Raw genomic sequence first — 22,402 nt, forward strand, 5'->3', positions numbered from 1 at the left:
GAGAATCGATAGAGTGGATGTTGGTCATGATAACCAAACCACTATAAAAACTTGGTTTACATTTCTATTCTTGCTATTTACCTTCACTGCAAACTACTTACTTGCTTTACTTCCATTACGCTTACGAATATGATTTCAAAGTTAACATCTCTCCGAAACGGTTTTCATCGAAATTGATTTTAATGGAACAAAGATTTTTAAACCGACATAATCTTTCCACAGTACTAATTCACTTCCCCCCCCCCCTCTCTCTTAGTGCTGACTCGTTCCTAATAGTTGGTATCAGAGCTACATATTTCTCATTTGGTTTAACACCCAAGAGAAATGGATCTTTTCGGCTTTCAAGAGAGTCACTCTCTTAGTCGTCCTCCCATGTTCAATGGGACAGAATACACATATTGGAAAACTCGAATGAGAGTTTTCTTGCTTTCTTTGGATTTAAATTTATGGAGTATTATTAAAAATGGCTTTCAAAAATCTTCTAAACCAATGAACGAATGGAATAATTTGGAGAAGAAGATTTTTTCTTTAAATGCTAGAGCTATGAATGCTCTATTTTGCACCTTAGACGAAAACGAATTTAATCGTGTTTCTATGTGCGAAATGGCTTTTGATATTTAGCATACTCTTGAAATCACATACGAAGGCACTACTAGAGTTAAAGATTCTAAAATTAATCTTTTAATGCATGATTTTAAACTATTTCGAATGAAGCCGAGCAAAACTGTTGACATATATACCACGGATGCCGTCAATAGTTTAAAAGCACTTGACAAATGTTTATTGAATTTTAAAATTATTAATAAATTTTTACGATCACTTTTTAAAAATTGAGATTTGAAAGTAATGACAATACAAGAATCAAAAGATTTGAAACATTTTCTAATCGAAGAAAATGGCCTATCAAATAAGTTTTATGACACATGTGGCACAAAACAAACTTGAGAACAATCTTCCAAAGAACAAGAAGGATTTTAGACTAAGAATAATCGAAGACCACTTGAGTATAAGCTCAAGTGATGGTGAACTTGAACTCCTCACTATGAAATTTAAAAAGTTCATGAAACAAAAATTAAAAAATAAAAATGACTCAACTACTTGCTACGAATGCAAGAAGAGGGAACTACACTGGGACGAATCGAGCTCATCCGAAGACGAGGAGAAAATCAATGAAGACGAGGTGGCAAACTACGCCTTCATGGCTTTTGACGACGAGGTAATCAAAATCCCCTTAGTTTATTTCGAAATTACATGATGCTTTTCATGAGTTATTTTTGTTATATCTCGGATTTTGATGATGAAGTCAATTGTCATTTGTTATCTAATCCATATGTTGAGATAAGTGTGCAGGATTAACTACGATGAAAGTAAGACATGCAGGAGGAGTTAAGCCAGAGTCAAAGACTATGATCACGTTGGGAGTTCAAGAGCTTGACAGAAGTCCGGACGGTCGTCGGAGGTTCTGCGGAAACAAATCCGAGAGGTCCAGGAGCTTGCCAAAGAAGCTCGTCGGAACTCGCCAAGTGGATCGTCGCAAGTCCAGGAGTTTGCTAGGAGTCTGTCGGAGCATCGCCGGAGGTCCATCGGATGTTCGCTGGAAGCTCGCCGAAAGAAGCGATTGACGCACCGGAAGTAAGCTATAGTAAATGTCTTAAGAAATTCATAGTTAGCACGATGATTAAGTTAGAAATGGGAGATGATCTCATTAACTTAATCTTGGGGCAATTGGGCCCTTGATAGACCCAAATTGGGCCGAATGGATCAGCCCATTCGGACCCAGATTTCTTGGCCAGAGGTAGCACCGCCTGGGTCGGTGGTGGCACCACCCAAGGCTCAGTCTTCGAGCTCTAGCTGGGCGGTGCAACCGCCCTGACAGAGGTGCAACCGCCTGAGCTCGATCTCCGAGCTCTGGTTGGGCGGTGGCACCGCTTGAGCTCGGTCTCTGAGCTCTGGCAGGAGGTGCAACCGCCCCTGACAAGAGGTGGCATCGCCTAGAGGCTCAGTCTTCGAGCTCTGCTAGGTGGTGCAACCGCCCCAGTCAGGCGGTACAACCGCCAGACCCCGGAATTCCAGGAATTGATAGTTTTAAGCTCGGAATTCAAACTGGGTTGGGGCCTATAAATACCCCACCCTTGCAGCAATGACAAGGAAATCAAAAACCACCGAAATCCTGATCTTACTCTGTGATTTTTAGAGCTCAAAAGTGTTGTATGAGTTAAAAGTTCTCCTTCTTCTTTTCTCCCAAGTTTTGATCTGTCAAGAGAGGAGAGAAAATTCTGTAAGGGTTATCTCCTAAGCCCATCAAAAGGAGTGAAACTGTAAAAGGTTAGTTGGCCTTCGTCTATTGTAGAAAGGCCTCTAGTGGACGTCGGTGACCTCGTCAGTGGAGGAAGTCAGAAGTGGATGTAGGTCAAGATTGACCGAACCACTCTAAAATTGCGGTGCTCTCTGGTTTGCATTTACTTTGAGCATGTTATCTTTACCGTAAACCTTCCTAAGTAACATAGGAAGTAACTTAGGAAGAGATACAATAGAAATATATAAAGCTATTCAAATAAAAGATTTTGAGAATGAAATTTTTATTAAGATATGAGGATTATAATACCCAAGTCTTGAACAACAAGTAACATGCCAATATAAGCATAAATAATGCTCTCACTTAAATGAAAGTATATTTCATAAATACATTACTATCACTTAGTGATATAATTTATAATATCTATGTTTCATAAATATGATAAATGATATTTTTATATTTTTAACTTTTAAGATTAAATTATATATATTTCAAAAATATTTTTCTCATTATTCTATGAAATATAGATTGAACAATACATAAACATTAATGTATACTTTAAATATAATATAATAAGTCAAAGTATACTAGACTTGAATATATGACTAAGTTATGATAATAAACATATATAATAACTAGAAGTACTAATTAAATTATAATTAACCTTAAATAAATCTCTGAATAAAGTTTACGAGGGATAAGAAAAAGTAATTAATTTTTTTCATATAGAGGAGAATTAATTAATTTCCAATTAACCTCCCTCCATTACAAATTAAATATCCAGCAACTTGAAATCAATCACTCATGAAAAAGGAGAGAACGTGGATTTCATACTGAGAGCATGAATACAACATTCTTTCTTCTTCTGATTTATCATGATCAATACAGGAAATTGCTGCCACAATTTCTCAACATTGTGAAGTCGATATTGTCTCCACCCAGATATATGGATGATGGAACTCTCACAGTTACATTACCATATCAACAACTCTGAGAATTTTGGTGAGCAGAACATACCCCGGAGAAGTGACTGATTACTTATCTATTTGGTGCTGAAACAGAACAAATACCTTGCAATGCTAGGCATCTTACACAACCAAGGTTCCAAAGAACAAAAAATCGGTAAAACTAAGCAGCAAACAAGATTCAACAACTGAAGAGGACTAGTGATTCTTCAGCATGCTATCATTCCATTGAGCCTCTATGTCAACCAGAAAGAAGAGAAATGCTTTGGCACTCTGTGCTTCTAAAAAAAAAATTGGCAAGTGCCATCATTATCTTCCAAGAGATTCAAAAGATCACATTATTGACCGATTGAGGCCTCTTCAACAACAGGATATGCAAAACTGATACCTGTTACATCAGTTTTCAAGATATAATGACACTGACCTTTCTAGCAAAGTCATCTTCGTCGTCAAACTCATCTTCGTCACCCTGAAATGTGTTTTCGTCACCATGACCAAAGTCCTCATCCCTCTGATTATAGTTTTCCAGTTCATCTTCTACGTTCTCTTCGATTTCCACATCATCAGCTTTGGCTGAAGACTGACCTTCATTAGTAAGGTTCTCATCATCATCTGCTCTAAACTTGTGCCTTTTATGGTTGTCAATTGTATAATTTGTTTCTCTTTCAGCATCTAATGGAGTAACAGATTGCAAACTTGGTGCTACAAGCTCAGAATCATTGACAGCAGGTTCCCCACCACCTTGAATGTTTTCATGCTGACCAGTAGAAATTCACTGTCTGTGTATGCCAACTCCCTTTTGCTCTTCAGGATGTCACTCAGTGGCTTTGGACCTTCAAACGATAAAGAATCTTCTGATTCCTGAAGCCTCTCTACTTGTCCAGTCTTCACTCTGTTCAGATTGGTATTAGCAATGATACTTTTGATTAAACGCTCATAGGAGTGTCCATTAATCCTTGCACCTTTCATCTCTGCAATAGATTTTGGACCAGCAAAATATGGAGAGTTTGTGTCATCTCCTATAGTTGGTTTATTCTTAATACTCTTTGTGGCTGTCTTTGCTGAAATCCTCACTTAGTTGCTGTTTTATTCTCCCAGGACGTTTTGTCTGGTGGTCCATTCACCTCACTGGTGAGTGTGTGTCTCGAGGTCTCCTGCCTCTCTCTTTCTCCAAGTTCAAATTGCTGGCTATATCTACTATAGACCGCCCAGGAAATGTTATCCTACCTTGTAGACGAATGTTTATTGATTTCTCTGGAGAAAATTGCCTTTGATCTTGGGAATGTCGACCATAATCTCTCTTCTCAGCATCCAAGTCGTCCCTCTGGTTGTAGTCACCATGACCATCAAAACCACCAGTAGACCTTGAACCATTAAGTTTTCGTTTTTTAAGTAGCTGATGGCGCAAATCTGAGTCATCCATCCCACCAAGTATTGTCTCGTTGTCAAGCACCCTTCTTTCAAGTGATGATGGTTTGTCCAAGATTCTGTCAGAAGTCTTCGGATCCCAACCATATCTACCTTGTGTTTGCTCATAATTGTCATATTTGTCTATCCCATTACATGGATCCCTTTCAATTCTGGTCATAGGTTCGTAATCCCTATGGCGCTCATTTTCAGGTTCCAGGTGCTGTCCACTATGAGCTGACACCCTTCCAAAATTGTCTTCATTGTGAAAGAAATCCGGATCCTCGATATCATCTTCCACTAGTACATCAAAACCAGGGGAGTATTCATGCAATAACTCATCAGTATCCCTGCCAACCACGGGTTGCTCATCTAAAGGCTGTAACTGATGATTCACAGAACAGGCACTGCTAGTGGGAACAAAATTATGTGGATTATGTGGCAGTGCAGGAGGTTCACCATTCAATGAATTAGGTGGAAGCACTTTATGATCTAATAAGTCATCTTCAGAAGCATTCTTGTCTTTGATGACTACCTTAACAGGTGGCATTATAACTGGCATTTCACCGGTTGCCTTTGGTTTATCATGATTAAGTTTGATAGCATTCTGTTGCATATTGATGTTCTGCTGTGTATCCTTAATGGTTGCTGGTGGTTCAGCAAGACATGTAGAAGCTTTTGCAACCTGCTGCAAGACAGAACTGCTAAATTCCTGTGGCCCGTGAATAAAAGGACACCATTCACCTTTCAAACACTGCCCCCTTTGGAAATAGTAGCAGGGAGAACTTTTCTTATTGATATTATTACTAAGGGGAGCACATGCAGCTGGGATTTGTGTTGTCGGTGCAGTTTGAAGAAGTTTAAGTGGTCCTGAGGAAGGCATCGGTGTTGCAAACCAGGAATCAAGTGGCTGAAAAAGAACAAAAATGAGCTTCACGTGCAACATGGTAGTAATTGAAAACAAAGGCTAAAGGAATTCAGTGAATGTGCCTTTTTAATAATCATGTGATGTTCATTTTGGAACAAGGTTAGCACAAAACTTTCATGTCCCAAATGATATTTCATATTCATCACATGACATTCATCATGTGATGCTTGCAGGTCCTAACTCATGTCGATGTCCAAAATGGAGTGTCATCTCCACACTAACAAGATGCAAAATCTCCTTTTAGAGAATTCCTGAACTCATGCACATATATACTACAAAAACAAGAAAATGAGAAGAGACTTACTGGATGGCGGAATGAACATTTTGGATTGAGGCAGTTCCCTTTTAACCAATACCAGCAATCCCTTGGGTTCATTCTGGCTCCCTGATTGTGCCGATACTCACAGTCACTCCCCTGAATGACCAAAGCTCAGTTACATTTTAGACCAAAATGTGTATCAAAACAAAATGATGCACAAAACTAGCCGATAACACAAGCCTGTTCACATGTAGTTCCACTTGTAAAAAAAAATCTCTATAGATACAATTGCAGACAATAATGAACGAAGAGAAATAAAAGGGCACAACAGGAAAAATATAGAGATACATAGACGGCAGGATAAGAGATCACATCTGCCACATTGTAAGTAGCATATAAGCATCACCTAAAACTGGGTGACTATTACTTTTAATTAAATTTTTAGTCACGCAAGGAACATATGCAGCATAGTAGTAACTTCTCCAATCTGAAAACTTAATACAATATATGCAAAAATAGTAGTAGCCTGTGTCACATGGGCAAGCATAATAACAAAACTGGTTCATCAAGACCAAGCTTTCCTTTTGCCAAACCGATGGCGTTACCCCCAAAAGACCACACAATAGAATACCATGAACGACCAAACTTAACTTTCAGCAACCATCCCCAGCTTCATGTTTCCACACCACCCAAAAAATTCTAGGGTTTCACCAAGCGCCGACAAGTGCTCATGGGAAACACCAACGGAGGATATACACATCAGTCCTGGAGACCGAACTCATGCGGTAGAAGCGGAAAGTTGGCAACGCTTCCAGCTAGAAGAAAACTAGAGAGAGAAGGAAAGATACCTTCTTGCAGGTCAAAGGTGATGCCAAGAAATAGACGCAGTCGGTGTTCCTCTTCGACGCCTCCTCCTCCGCCGTCGCCGGTCGGATCGCTTCACTCCCGCCGTCAGACGCCATCCCCCTACCCTCTAACACCTTCCCGACAAAAACGAAGTGGTTGCCACCATTTCCCGACGGTGAAAGATATCTCCGAAGCTTAGGGCAGAGGGGAGAGAGAGAGAGAGAGATCTAAGGAACGATCGGAAGCAGATATCTGGAGGAGAGATTCAGAAGAAAGCAGAGACTTGGGCCCAGCAGGGTTGCGATCGATCGTTTTGGTGCCATCGGCGGCGAATCAGCGAGCCCTGTCGCGTCCTCAGCCTTTTTTATCATCTCCTTCCGACTGCAACGACGACAAAAAGTGTCGTCTCTCCCCAGCTTCATTGAAGCTGGTGATTTCACCAAGAAAGCCTCGGGATATGGATGATATTACGGAAAAGCCAGTCACGTTGTCTGCGACCTATAGAGGAAATTATTATTATTATTATTATTATTATTATTATTATTACCCTTAGGATTAAGCGGATTTAAGCATTGTATTTGGTTGCCGGTGGATTACCTAGAAAAGCTTTTTCTTTTCCCCTTCTTTTTCTACTGGGATCTTTTTTTTTTTTTCTAAGAAAACTTTTGGCTTTTGCGAGAGATTCCCAAAAATATTTTATTATTCAATGTGTAAATATAATCATGCTGGATTTAAATAATTACTTGTCTTTACCTATAGCCAAATTACTTATCCTCAAACTACATTTGTTCATGTTGTTCTAAAACCAAAATAAATATTTTAAAATGAAACAATATTAAAATGGGTGATTTCCTAGGAAATATCCCAAGTTTGTGGCCTTTTCCCACATGGTGATCCCAACTAATGGGCCCCTTCCTGTTGGTCAACCAAGCAACTATTTTCCCACCAAAATAGAGTGGTTGTAATATGAACCAGTTTAGTGTTAGACCAAACTGATTCTAGTTTTTTTTTTTTTTTTTTGAGAAAAAGTTATTAGTATTCCTGAATTTGGAGCTCTAATGTTTTAATTCAGTAAGAAAATTTACCATAACCAAATCCCTACCAACCATAAATAGTCACTCTTGTCATACATTTTGGGGTTTCAAAAAATGATCTATTTCAAAATTCTTTTGGATGAAAATTAAGATTAGTTTGACATGATCCAAATCAAAGAATGATATATCTATCTTCATTCTTTACTTAATTTTAAGCTTAGGTCTATGTATTTTAAAATTCATTTCATATAAAAATTATGATAAAAAAAGTGAGACGCGATACCTGGTCGTGCACTTACTGCGGTTCAACACCGAAACCAACCTTGGATTGCTTCAAATCCTCATCCATTTTATTATATCGTTTTTATTATATTCGTCTACAAGGTAGGATAACACACATTCTCTTCTATCATCCTCTTTCACTATATCGTTTAGAAAAACTCATAACATTCTTAATCCATTTTTATATTTTTAACACAATAAACAACTCTAAAACATGAAATCTGATTAATTGGCCCACTGATCCAGTGGTCCAAGATTTGACCAGACTGACGGAATGAATATTATTCTCTTATAGGCTCTGGGTTTGGGCTCCTCCACTATACGAATCAATTCTACCAAGTGCATATCCTGAAGGCATAAACAAGCTGCTGCAACTGTTTCCACATCCTCTCATCTAGCCAGTATAACTTCAAACACAACCTGATCCGTCGCAGCCCAACATTACCACCCTAATCAGCCGTAGGTTCAAATTTTTTCCCCACCCATGTCATTCTACTGGTTTAAAACGAAGTAGTTCATATCATACTCCGATATAATGACTTCCAAGATCAAGAAGAATAAAGCATAACAAACAACTCGTATTTATTGATGGGATCACAACCATCATGAATTTCTGATGTGCTGCATACCTTGGTTCGGTTTTGGGACCCCATGTTATCGATGACCTGTCTTAGAAAAAGAGAGCAGCACGGAGGCAATACATACTAATTCCAAAACTCAACTGACAGCATATAATAATGCAACCAAAACAAATTAGTCTTCAAGCAGGATTTTGTGAGCTAGATTATATAAAGAGTGAGTATATTCAAGATTAGTTGTGTGTCAAATGTAGAAAATATCATGCAGAAATATTGTTTCCTATCAGCAGGGTTTGGTCATACCAAGTCAATACCATGCTTCATATGGAACTCAGGAGGGCTTCCAAATTTCCTCCTAATAGCAGGTCCTGGACTACTAATGCTCATGTTTACTTACTGGAGCTAATAAATTTTAGCAGGTGATGAACAAGAACTGTTGTTCAAAGCTAGTAGAACCTTTCATGGGCTACATGTTTACAGCACCCTATTTATGTACAAAAAGCACATACTTTGCCTGCATAGCTTCCACAAGCCATGTAGATATAAGAGACAAGTTCCCCATCTCCTATAGCCCACCCTCTTCTTTTACTCTTTTTACCTATGGCCAACATTTTAAAGGTAAATAGCATTTCAGTCATACAGTCAGAGCTGATGATCATTTTAGGAGACTTACTGTCATGCAGGGTCTTTACTATCCAGACAAAACAGCGAGCAATTCTGGAATTCGTCGAGGCTGTTGGCTAGCAAGCGACTCAGGCTACTGAGGCTCAGACTGTCGCTAAAAATTAGATCTTGCCCCTGAAATTTAGAGGGAGGCATATCCAAGTCCAGTGGCCCTAAAGAATCTGACTGCAAATCAAGGAAAAAAAGAACATGTAAATTAGAAAGTGATCTCAAAAAAGCCGACAAGTAAATGCTGGCAAAAAATAGATACCCAATAGATATCTGCAAGACAGGGATCCTTCTCATGATTAGAACCATCACTGGAAATACGATCTTTACAAGTCTCAACTTCAGACTTGTCACAACGAGGATCATCTTTGGATCTCTGTTCACCAAAATCCTACCAACAGAAGGAATTGCAACTTATGCTAATGTTTCAACAACAATTTTTTTATCTTCAAAACGAGTATAACATAGTTGCACATGACAAACCTTAAGAAAATTCTGAATTCCTGGTGAACTTTTAGAAGAAAACTGTTCATCACCATCTGTACAAGTGCTACTTGCAGGTTTCAATCTCTCCTGTGCCTGAGCCGAAAGCATTTGAAAAGAAAATTCATCACAAGTTTCTTCTGCATCCCAGATAGATGGTTGTGATGCCTTATCCGAAAGGGATGACAAATGATGACCAGACATATGGGCAGCAATAGCTGCATCAAACGAATCACAGCTAAATGAGGCCTGTTTAAGACATGAAACAGATGGTTGATTGGGGAAATTCATATGTTTTGAGTTAGCAGCTTTAGATGCCTCATTCAACAAATCTCCAACACTAATGTTGGTGAGACTATCAGCCCATTCTCCAGCAGACATCAGGACACAAATTTCTTCTGTATTAACCTGTAACACAGACAATTGTACATTTTAATGATTAACTGAACAAGTGGCTGAAAGCAGGCTAGATAACATTGAATCCACAGGAAATTTTAGTACCACATCCTTGTTTTTCCAACTACTTTGAGCTCTGGCTTTTTCACCATAGGATGGTTGTAAAGGCTCAGGAAATCTCTCCTCACATTGTACGCAATCCGCCTCAGGAGGTTCAGGGAGATCAACAACTGAAGTTGCAAAATCTTTTACTGAGACTGCTTGATTTTCTGAACATTCCAGAGGTTGTTTCAAGATGTAACTTGTGGAGAATCAAAATCTATGGTAAGGAAAATGCGTAATGATATTACCATTCTCAGTGTCTTCTGAATGCAAACAGTCATCAGGACAAAGAGTTGTATGAGAAACTTCAATACCCTCAGACCCAGCTTCTGCAGTGGAGAACCAGCCATACCTTGACACAGGATATCAGTCAGAAACATACTAACACAATTTAATCAAGTTCTGATTCTAAGTGTTCTTTTATGCTTGTTTTGTACCTTAAACGAAAAATGGCAGGACTGCCAACAGTAGCATATACATCTGCGGCACTAACAACAGTATCTTTTGATGTCCACCTTTTGGAACTTGCCAAGTCTTCCTGCTTAACAGAGAAGGGAAAAAGCATGATTTCTCCAACTGCTACGCTTGATTCACCCCATTTCCGATTGAGATGTTCCACCACTGATGATATCCTTTTCCGACCGCTTAAGGTGAGCTCCAAATGTGGATTGTGCCCATCCTAGGTAAAAGTGAAGACAATGAGCTTAATTGTTTTCTTGTTTGACTGAGGTAATATGAGTACAAATAAACATGCTAAATACATCTTGTCATGCTTTGGTCGAAGGATTCGATAGAGTAAGATTGACCTCGGTGGCTCGATCACACACATACACAAAACACCCACCCACTCAATTCCTCCATTAACAAGAACTACTGCCTATCCGAAGTGTGATAAAAAAATTTAAGGTTAAATTTCAAAGCCATTACTAGTAGAGAGAGACCTCAGAACATTAATATACCTTTTCCAGTACATTTAGAGTCTGTTCATCAACAGGAAACAATTGCAACTTCAATTTTAAAGATGGTTCTATGATTGCTTTGGCCATCTCAGTTGAGCAAATTCCTACAAGAACCAGAGCATTCAAACATATCTGATTCATTCAACTTGGATAAGCATATGCTAAAGCATCATCAAATAATGTCTCAAGTAAAACATCAGTCAATAACAGGCCTTACCAGTATTGGTGCATATCTTGTTTGCTAACACATGATAGGTTTCTTCACTATAAGAAAAACTTATATTATTGGTTGCTCGTTCCAATTCTTCAGCAGCATCAGCAACTAAAGAAACACCTGCAATTGCAGCCTTCTCCCATCTCTTATATTCAGCAGATGCAACAACACCTGATAGACAAACAATAAAAAATGATGTAAAACACCATTCTAAATTGAGAACCTAGTCATTATAACAAAACATGGAATAAGCTAGGTCATGCAAAAGAACATTGAAGGAAGAGACTCAGAAGTTATTTCACTATATGTTATACCAAACATGAACATGCATAAATTACCTGGCCTTCGTTTTGGCCTCAGAGGTCTCATACTAGACAAGTCCCTCCTGCAATTCATGTTTGAAAACATATCGTTCTTGTGGAAGGTCCCTCTAGAAGCTGTTGATTTGTTAGTACTTGGAGATTCAACAGTTAGTAGTTTTACTGGATAAATGTCATTTCCTGGACCCTTACTGAGAATGGTTGTTGAAGTAGGAGAATACATATCTTCAGGAAGTCGTTTTCTTCTAGTCTTGTTTCGGTCCTTTAAAAGTTGATTTTCCTAAAAGCAAAGTGACAACATAAATTTTAACAAATTATCTGCTTATCATCAAATTAAACCAAAAAGGGAGAAACTTAAATCTGAAGGAAAATGCTTAGGAAATATGCACTCACCAAAGCTTCTATGAATATCTTAAATCTCCGGGGCTTCAAATGCAGTTTTGAGGCAGTACAGCTGTGTTTTTCAAGTAAAGACCACCTGGCATATAAAACATCTATTATCATAATTCTTCACAACACACAAGGCAAAAAATGATTGAAGCTCAACCAGCCATACATTAAACAAGGTAGCAAGAACTTCCGAAAATTAGTAAGAATTATATAAAGTAAACAAGCATATAATACAAAGAAAAATGAGATCTAATTATCATCATTTCACAATAGATGATAATCTTTGGTGCCCACCAATTCAAGCATCACATTATTGGTTTTCAATTTAGCTCAGATATTTAATGTAATTTGTTATAGTAATGTAATGAATTCCAAGCATGGATATGAAGTATGACCAATAATGGTAGGGAACCAGATCTTAGATTTATACTCAATGATATCTATATAACCAAGAGTAGATAAAAATGCTTCATGATATAGATTCCCTCAAATTGACTCTGTGGTAGAAACGTTTCTACGGAAGACGGTCACCTTCATAGAGGGCGACCGAAAATAATAGATTCATTCACTTTTTTTTTTACAATATTATATAGCATAACCAAGGGTGTCCCAACGATCTTAATTGACATGCCTTACATAAATGCATATATAAATCTTCTTCGAACATGTACATACCACCTTAAACCATCTTCTCTAGTTGTTTTCCTAGATAAATAATGTCAATATAATCTTTTATAGTAAAGGACACTCCATAAAAGAACTTAAACATTCATTAAGATTCACATAATACCACCAATTCCCCTCTCCATTTTAACCATCCTACTTGAACACTATCGATAACACTTTCATTAATCTTTACTTCTTAAAGATGATAGATCAAATTATATAAATTGTATACTTACAGAAACTTAAACATCAGTTTTAACTCTTTCTTTTAATTTTCTCTTGGTTTTACTAAATTGGCACATCATGTAATCAAATTACTTTTACTTAATCTAAAGAACCTTAGTTTCTAACTTTTATCTCCACAACTTATGTTTTGAACTAATAGCAACCAGGCTCTCTTTAATATATCAACAAAAGGAATTCATTAAGCAAATCCATCCCAAACATACCTAGTAAGTTTTATTTGGGCAAAAAGATAAGAAGTAAAGTTGGTCACTGATACAAACACAATGATGATAAGAGCTCAGTAGACAACCTTTAACATGTTCTTCCTTTTAAAAACTCACAACATACCTCTAAGGATTCTACTATAGGTTTTTCTAAGTTAATAAAAACCATGTAGAAGTCCTACTTTATAGATTTCACTAGTCGTATCAGATAAATAGCTTCTATAATTGATGCACTCAATGACCCTCTTTCAGAGTCACAGTGTATCTGATCAGCTTATATTCCCTACAATTTGAGCAAAATTAGCCATCTGATTATTGTAGACTGGGCAAAAAAATTCCTAAAATAGTCAATTAATTAGTTTAAAAAATATGTCAAATAAATTAATTAACCAAACTACCCTTTGATCTAATTTCCTCAAGTCTCGACAAGAATACAATCTAATTCTATGCTCTAACCTGTTTCATTCTTTTTAAAGGCTCATTTACCTATTTGCCTGAATTTTTCAAACAAATTCATGATTTATAATCTTATCACTTTTTTTTTCTATCTTCACCACTAATTTATCCATTGAGTGCCCAATAAATAATCCTCTCTCACTTCCACATTCCAATATAATTAACTAGCATCCTTCAATCTTCATTATTTATGTATCTAAAATTTTATATACACACACACACACACACAATATATATATATATATATATATATATATATATATATATATATATATATATATATATATATATATATATATGTATATGTATATATTTGCATCTCTTTCCAACTTTAGCGAGCATAAAACACCCTCCCCATTCTTAGATTTAACTAAACTACAAAAACTATCATAAGTGTTGTCCTTAGACATAGTCACATTATTTTAGCCTCCTTTTAGATAGGGGTAATTACATATTACCCCTTGTAATTAACTACCTTTAGCATCCCGGTTCCTGCGCTTTCAAATATTATATTGGGATCCCTACACTTATGAAAGTGAAACATTGAAATCATCATACAGAGTTAAAAAGATAATTTCACAAGGTTAAAAAATCAAGAGAGATAGAGGAGGTTTTTGTTGGAGCAACGGGATTAAATGTTTCACTTTCGTAAGTATAGGGATCTCAATGTAACTTTTGAAAGTATAGAGATCGGGATGCTAAAAGTAACTAATTATATGAGGTAATATGTAATTAACCCTTTTAGATACTTTATTTTTTTCTAAAGTTCAGATTTTTATAATGCGATCAATTTTATGTTAACCTATTTGCAATACTTACTTTTTGAACTCTATAGCACCACCATCAACTCTATTTATGCAAGGCCCAAAATTTTCACTCAACAAGAACATCCTTGTTACCCTCTTTGTCTAACTAGCCATTAAAATTTACAAGGAATTAGGTTCATTTTCTTCCAACCTATAGGCTCCTACCTTTGTCATGCCATTTTGGGAGAACATTCTATTGTCACCTTTAGATTAGACTATCTGGGTCTCCTAAAAGCTATTTGCTTTTTTGCTTCTCTTCCACTTCTAATGTATTAATTTAACACCATGACAAAACAAAAACAAGCTCTCTCTTAATATAAGATACCAAAAATAAATAATATTGTAATTTGACAGTACTCTAGGAGATGGTCCCCTACTAGCTAAGATGTTACAGGTCAACATGGTTATGTGATGACCATCCATAAAGCAAGGGCAGTTAACTAAGTGAACTTTAAAAGCACCAATCTGTTTGTAAACACTTCCAAGTGTTCTCATTTAATAGCACCAATGAGCAATAATATAGAAAAGTTGTGTAGCACACACACACTTAATATGTCCATCTTAAATATTGAAAAATAATGTCCATCCTAAATATACAAAGTAATTACCAAGTGTTCTCATTTAATAGCACCAATGAGCAATAATATAGAAAAGTTGTGTAGCACACACACACTTAATATGTCCATCTTAAATATTGAAAAATAATGTCCATCCTAAATATACAAAGTAATTACCAAGTGTTCTCATTTAATAGCACCAATGAGCAATAATATAGAAAAGTTGTGTAGCACACACACACTTAATATGTCCATCTTAAATATGGAATAATGTCCATCCTAAATATACAAAGTAATTACCATCGGAGCATTGCAGCATTCGTATCCTTCGAGTTTTTAGCGTCAAAACAAAATCCGGGACCTAGAAGCTTGTTCATTCTTCTGACTAGACGATAATAATAATGCCTAACCTGCAGATTAAATAGTAATCCAGTAAGTTAAACTAAGAAAAAGAACATGATGAATCACATGTTTCACATTTTCTGCAACTTTTAACTACCACAAATAGATATCATACTACAACTTAATTTAATAATTGGCAATGTAAAATATAAATAAAAAAATATTTGTCACTTCATGTGGAAGAAATTATTACATTGAATATCCTAAGAATATACCAAAAAAACTATGTAAAACAAATTCATTATAGCAATGCAATGTAAGAAAGGTGGAAAACACATTGTGCTTGGAGTTCTTTCTTTCCTACAAAGCAAAAAACTCAATAAACAGTAAGTCGTCTTTGCTAACTTTGGTTTCACTACTGTTTTTATAGTAACTTCATTAGTGGTGAATTTTCTTGAAGAAAGAAACTTTGATTTCCAACAGTTTTAAGAATTCTTCACCCTTTTCAACGTCATGAACATCTTAATTGTTTTAGATGAAAAGGTGATATTGCTGTAATTGACAATACTCTCATCTCAATCAAGTGTTGATGATATTCCACACTGTCTATAGCAGCATGCTGCCTTAATCGAACGGAAGAAAATATCTGGCAATTCAGAGCCAAAGAAGCTTGTTTCAGCCTCTCTGGCTCAAAAGCAAAGTCAGTGGAAGGTAGGAGGTCATAGGAGACTCTAGTACAGATAGTAGAGAGATCAGACAGGAGTCTAAGATTGACAATTTCTGGAAAGATATTGTAACTGAAAGGTCTAAGGTCTCAGTTGTTAAGGTCAAGATAAATAGAAGTAACTGAAATGGATGTGTAAGATGGAGGATCAGAGGAAATTTATTTCCTTCGCTGTGCTCTTTAAGTTATTGGTGACTTTGCAAGGGAAAACATGCTAAAAGACAAATCTTCTTATGACCCATCATATTACAGGAGATGGAAGACTAAAATAAAGAAAGAAGAACAGCACAACAGGATATAAAAATCTTAAGTTAATGCTTTTCCACTTATGGTAAATTAATACCATTTATATCAAATCTTCTTTGTTTTCATATACTCCTATTTTAGATCAAGCATTCATTAGAGAGAAGCTTTCTTTTCTGCTGCATTTGCCGAGATTGATTTGTGTTTGACAAATGTATTCCCATTCATACATCCACCAATTGCAAAAATAATCAGCAATCATCTTCATTAAGGTTCAACCTGTCTTCTGTTCCAGATGGATGACCTTTGAGTTGACAGGGCTCCACCACTATAACAAAAATCTCAGAAATTATGGATTGGAGTCCTTAATATTTACCAAATCAGATCATAAAGAACATCAATGTGCTAGTAAAACACTAGAATACTTTAGAGGTGTGAGACACCACATGCTGTATGAGCTCCTATGTGGATTAAAGCATATTGTTCTGATACGTGCATGACAGACATACATCAAATTTACAACACAATAAGCTTGGCATGAGAACTGGCACATCCCAATCAAGCATAGATCAATTTCCCCATATTTGACATAGACTATAGGCAATATCTTAATCCTTCACCCGACCACATATGAAATCTTACAATATTTTGTCTAAAAGAACCCCTAGATAAATAACAATAAATGTCTATAAACCATATGAGAAGTAAATGAACCAATCATCAATCCAAAAAGAAGGGGAAATTTTTTCTTCTTCCAACACCTAAAACACACACAGAAAGTGTCACAATCTCCAACAGTAGGTTAACAATAATATTGGTTGCATGCAATAGGTGCGATTAGATTAATCAGCAGTCGATTGTTTGATATTTCTTTTTCTCTAGCAAATGTATACTGTGACAAATTCCATTATTGAACATATATTACAAACACACTTTACCATAAAGCTCTTCCCCGTATACAATTCATTTTAACAAGTTTAGAAAGGCCAAGCACCATATTGCATGGTGTATCACCAAAAAAATAAATTAGCTACTGTAATATATGCAAGCAAAGAAATTGTTGGCTTCAGCAACTACCAGTCACTAGAAAGGTTATTATTAAAGTAAAATTATTAAAGTAAACATTTTGGAAAAAGATGATATAGCAAGCAAAGTACATACCTGATCTTTGTTTTTACTTTGAACACGACAAGTAATCTTCTCAAAATTCTATATACAAAATGAGACATCAAAATAAAACTAGTCAGAGAACAACAAAGAATAAGACTTCAGCACAAAAAAATTTAAAAGTAGAACCTTGCCAACTTGTCGTAATGCATTAAAAAAGTTTTCTTCCTCTTGACGTGTCCATGCAGCCCATTGTCGTGTAGGTTTTTTTACTATACAAAAAACATCAACAAATTTCTGTTATGAAATTGCTAATACAAAATGCATTATTCTGTTTGGACAATAACTGCAACAAAGACAAAACTGGACGCATTTTGAAAAAAAGAAATACCAGGATTCTGAGCATCAGTGCACATGGAAGAGGATGAAGGAGAAGTGTTATTTGCATTGTTTATCAGCAAATTCTCTGTTGGAGAAGTTTGATTTTCCATAATCGTGTCGAGAATGTGTCTACTGGAGACAACAAACTACCTCTATCATAGATTTATCCAGATCTCCAGATACAACCTGTATAATCTTTGTAATAAAGCAGGCTTAGTGAGAATTTAAGAAGCCCAGATGGTAAAAAAATAGAAATACCTGATAAGCCAGATGCTTCTATAGTACTATGTTTACCAAATGTAAGAACTACTACAAAGATATAGATCAACATGATTGCATAACAAGAACATGGCAAATCATACCACCGACACTTTGAGAAAACTAATTTATTCAATAAAATGAAAAAAAAAAAAACAAATGGTTCAATGTGAAACTTTTTCCATTAATAAAGTTTAAGAGCCACATCGATCATCAATTTAGAACATAAAGCACCCAACAGTTTATTCAGGCAAGTTACCATCTCGTTTAGAACTGATCCAAAGTTCAGGTTAATTATGGTGTTCAACAAATGTGAGAAATGGTTCCCCTGTAATCTCTTTTTCATCCTTTCTAAATGACCCTCAAGGCTCAAAGTCACCATAGATTTACAAGTTCTTGGATATATGACCAATCTAAACACTACCCAGATATCAAAGATCAACCAAAATGATGTGACAGTTATTATTGTTAATTATTGTATTATCACTTATGTTTAAGTCAAATGAGCCAAGTTGATGGACCCATCTGGATGATTTCAGGTAGTCATTGATGACCAATTTAATTTTGTTCCTACCTGACAAATGTATCCTCTGAAAATTTGCCAAGATTCAAAACTCCAAATCCTATCTCATGGTCTGATTTGGACAATCTGACCATCAAAGAGATGAAACCAAACTTAAACCTTCAACATTGCCACTACATGCGTAGAGTAGTCTTATTCAGATATCTTTCTTCATGATCTCTTTCTGCTACATCTGGAACTGCCCAAAACTCAAGACACAAATGCACAAACGAACTAAATACTAAACATTGTTCAAGATGAAGACAACTAGTTTGCAAATTTCTCAAGCTTAAGTGCTAGTATCTATTTAGTTGTTCTTTTAGCCAGTGAATAATTATCCAAACTAAAGCTACAAATATATGATAAGTGTATAAACTAGAAGAAGAGTTTTAGCTAAATTACATCCTTGATAAGGCCATTAGATTCAAATGGAATTTGCAACATCAGAATAGTCACACACCACAAAGTAATATGATATGAGGTTGAACTTGCATGTAACTGATTAAAGGAGCTTCATATAAGATACTGGGTGAAACACACTCTCTGTTAGACAAATAAATTTTTAATTATTATACTCTATGAATTTAATGTCTTCGATAAGAGTCAAACAATACGAGGTATCATTTATCTGTCTTTCTTCCAGTGCTTTTCCTATCACAGTATACTCTTGATACATTAGAGTCCATCTAGGGTACTTCTGCTAGAAATACAAGAGCATACCTCTGATTCCCCAATATCCAACTCTTATTTCGTGGCAGATTTTCATCCTTAATTAACACCTAGGTGGACTCAATACAATACGAGAAGTCCCGTTTGAAAGATTGCAACTGGGCCTATGTCATATCTCAAAGAAGACTTGGATGAAACCATATTTGACTCCCTTGAATAGATGCACATAAAAAATCATCAAGCTAGCAGTGAGTTTGATCAATCTGGGTTCCAATCTGAACAGATTCCACTTAAAAGCGTGGATTCGGGAGCATCAATTCACTTTTGCCGCAACTAATTACATCCTCTGTAATTAGTAGTTGGAGCGCATTGACCTCCCCTTGGTCCTCTAGAAGTCATGAGACTCAAAGACTTGGTTAATCTTTAATTCATCTTGGCAAATCAACAGCAAATGTGCTAGTCATAGCCTTTGGAACTGAAGCCATATGGCTCATCATAACTAGACAGCTTAAGGTTTAAGAAGATACTATGTAGAACAAAGGATAATGCAAGAAAACAACATGATTAACACCAGCAACGTAAGTTTAGGTTAGAAAGTACAGAAAAGGGTGTACTCTTCCACACATGCAAAATTTGTTGGCATTATATCAACACAAACAAATAAATTATGTCAACATACACAAATCAAATTGCACACAAAGTAAGCCATGGTCAATGACTGCAAACTGTAATTTTAGGTAGAACACATCAGGGTGGCCAGCGGCAGCAAAATAAAGCAAATAGCTCTCAGAACAGGAAGCTAAGAGACAGGAAGTACGAGGTTGGTCCACATTAAAAATAGTAGTTGGATAGTTGAAAACAAAAGTGGAGATACTCAAAGAAACAAAAACTTCATTGATTTTTGTTTTCAGAGAGAAAAGAGGAAATGTCTTCCTTACTTTGGCAACACATTCAACATATAACTCCAGTTTGTGAGCATATACCCACTTATTGCAATACTCCTGATATCCTATGTAATCAATCTATGTTCTACATTAGTTTCCTAACAAACAACCAATGATTCACCTCATCTAATTTTGTATCTGAGTTGAAATACTCCAAAAACTTCTCACCATAAGAGGTTGGTCTACTATCTTACTTGGTTAGAAGCTGTCGCATTGTATTTGAATAACATCATCGAAACAGGTTCGTGTACTTTGATCACCAAATACAATACGTATTAGAAGCTTAGCATCTTTATTTTGGAAGTGATGGGTGAAGGAGAAGGATCTAGAGCCAGGTAAAGGCAATAGGAATGCATACGGTAAGTCACATTCTCTCCCGAAAAAGTAACAACAATCGACACATCAATTCTACTTCAAACGAGTTCGTTGCTTCCCTCTCCGGCACAAAACAATTCGCCCTCCATCAGATCGGCATAATCGAGATCGTCCTTGCGATCTCCAGCCCAAGGTTCAAGAAAAGATCACCGCGCGTAAATTAGTAATTAGATTCTGTAGAGGATGATGTGGGGGGAATCATCAAATATCGGGAAGCATGCTTCTTCAACAGGATACAGAAACTAGCAACAGATTCGAATGAGGAGGAGAAGGAAGGGGGTACCTGGCGGAGGAAGGGCGCTCCAGCGGTGAGGTGGAGAACCAGCAGGGAACGTCGAAGGCCGGCGGTGAAGATCCGAGTGGGGATCGGAAGGGGAAAGGGCGATCTAGGGCTAATTAGAGGGCGAGAGATAGGCGAGCCAGGGTCGGTCGGACGAGGGATCGAAGACGTCCCTGCGGTGGCGTGAGAGGCGCGGCTGTTTATGTTCGGCCAGGAGACACGCATCAAAGGCGGGCGAAACCTCAACCAGGACTCGGTGGATCCCACCGGGATAAGGCTCACGGGGGATGGACATTTGGTTCGCCCAAGCAAGGAAGGGCTTGGGGTTGAATGTGGGTGGGTCTGTTGCAGGCGTGACGCGCCACGACTTTGCAGGGGTGATGCAGTCGGAGCGTAGCGTCGAGAGGCTACAATTTGGTTGCCCAATTTTGCCCAAAATTAATAATCGGAAAAATAACAATGCTCTAAGGAGAACAAAACCATATCCCTACGGATCGAATCCGATTTAGAACATATAAATACATATAATTGTAAAACTTAAAAAGTCTTTTTTTCTTTTTTTTTTTATGTCATCTTTGTTCTTATTTATTAATTAATGCTAACGCATTGATATCTAAATCAGGAAGAATTGTTCAAGATGATATATATACTAATTTGTATTTGTATCAGCGGTGCGTGCAGTGCAATGAAAAATAGAGAGAAATCCAATAATAATAATAATAATAATAATAATAATAATAATAATAATAATAATAATAATAATAATAATAATAGAAACTATAAATAATGATTTAGTATTTAATTTAACTAAAAAATATCATCTTTCAAAATAACTTACTATCGTTGCTTTTATTATAAACACTAAATCCGATGTCTACTTGATGTAGTTACTAAAATATAAATCTTTTAGTGATATCTCTATAAAAATCCTGCCTGCATTTTGAGCTTTGACGTGTCGGTCGACAAGGCATACCATACTTTCTTTCTTGAAGCATCCTATTACGTGTAGGTTGACAAGGCATCTAAGTAGGAGGTGACGACGTGTCATAGACAGCTCAACATGTCTTCTTCTTCTTGAAGCATCGTGTTTTTTATTACATGCCTTCTCGAAGCATAGGATGCAGAAGCTATAAATCTTTGGTTGGTGTCGTCGTTCGGCCACGCCAAGCTGACCCCTTGGCCTTTTTATGCTATCGATCCATGTCTGAACCACCATGCTTACGTCTTGGCGAGGGGTGAGTGAGAATCGCAACCTCCCGAGATGCCAATTTGGCCGAGGCATCGTAGCGTGCCCCTTACGACGATGTCGCTCGGTCATGCCAAGTCATCGACGTGGCTTGCCATGCCAAGCCACGTTGCAGCAGCATTTCTACGTGATTGCCTCTCCTCGTCGAAGCATAATCACTGTTGTGGGAAACAACTTTTTTAGTCGTGGCATGGGGGCCGACGCGG

The 22,402-nt window shown here is 36.8% G+C and overlaps 1 protein-coding gene and 1 pseudogene across 6 annotated transcripts; both read right to left on the reverse strand.

Moving 5' to 3' along the window:
- Nucleotides 1–3,098: 3,098 nt before the first annotated feature.
- On the reverse strand, nucleotides 3,099–7,194 carry LOC103977304 (zinc finger CCCH domain-containing protein 32-like; annotated as a pseudogene).
- A 1,607-nt stretch (nucleotides 7,195–8,801) lies between these two features.
- LOC103977306 (TSL-kinase interacting protein 1) lies at nucleotides 8,802–21,142 on the reverse strand. 6 transcript variants are annotated; one of them, XM_065143340.1, is made up of 16 exons: nucleotides 20,954–21,142; nucleotides 17,873–18,057; nucleotides 17,671–17,753; nucleotides 17,536–17,583; nucleotides 15,366–15,475; nucleotides 12,135–12,219; nucleotides 11,760–12,021; nucleotides 11,425–11,592; nucleotides 11,208–11,311; nucleotides 10,686–10,927; nucleotides 10,497–10,600; nucleotides 10,252–10,415; nucleotides 9,751–10,158; nucleotides 9,530–9,658; nucleotides 9,269–9,444; nucleotides 8,802–9,193 (listed from the first exon to the last, which is right to left on the reverse strand). In XM_065143340.1, the coding sequence occupies exons 2-15, from the start codon at nucleotides 17,970–17,972 to the stop codon at nucleotides 9,271–9,273; spliced, it is 2,181 nt and encodes a 726-aa protein (XP_064999412.1). In that variant the 5' UTR covers nucleotides 17,973–18,057; nucleotides 20,954–21,142; the 3' UTR covers nucleotides 8,802–9,193; nucleotides 9,269–9,270. The 6 variants fall into 6 exon arrangements, with proteins under 6 accessions (XP_064999412.1, XP_064999416.1, XP_064999413.1 ...); XM_065143344.1 differs by having other exon boundaries at nucleotides 8,802–9,444; nucleotides 11,760–11,858; nucleotides 11,934–12,021; nucleotides 20,954–21,141; XM_065143341.1 differs by having other exon boundaries at nucleotides 8,802–9,444; nucleotides 17,873–18,048.
- Between the last annotated feature and the right edge of the window lie 1,260 nt (nucleotides 21,143–22,402).

Source organism: Musa acuminata, chromosome BXJ3-3 (genome assembly GCF_036884655.1).
Source record: "Musa acuminata AAA Group cultivar baxijiao chromosome BXJ3-3, Cavendish_Baxijiao_AAA, whole genome shotgun sequence".
In the NCBI taxonomy this organism is placed as follows: Eukaryota; Viridiplantae; Streptophyta; class Magnoliopsida; order Zingiberales; family Musaceae; genus Musa; species Musa acuminata.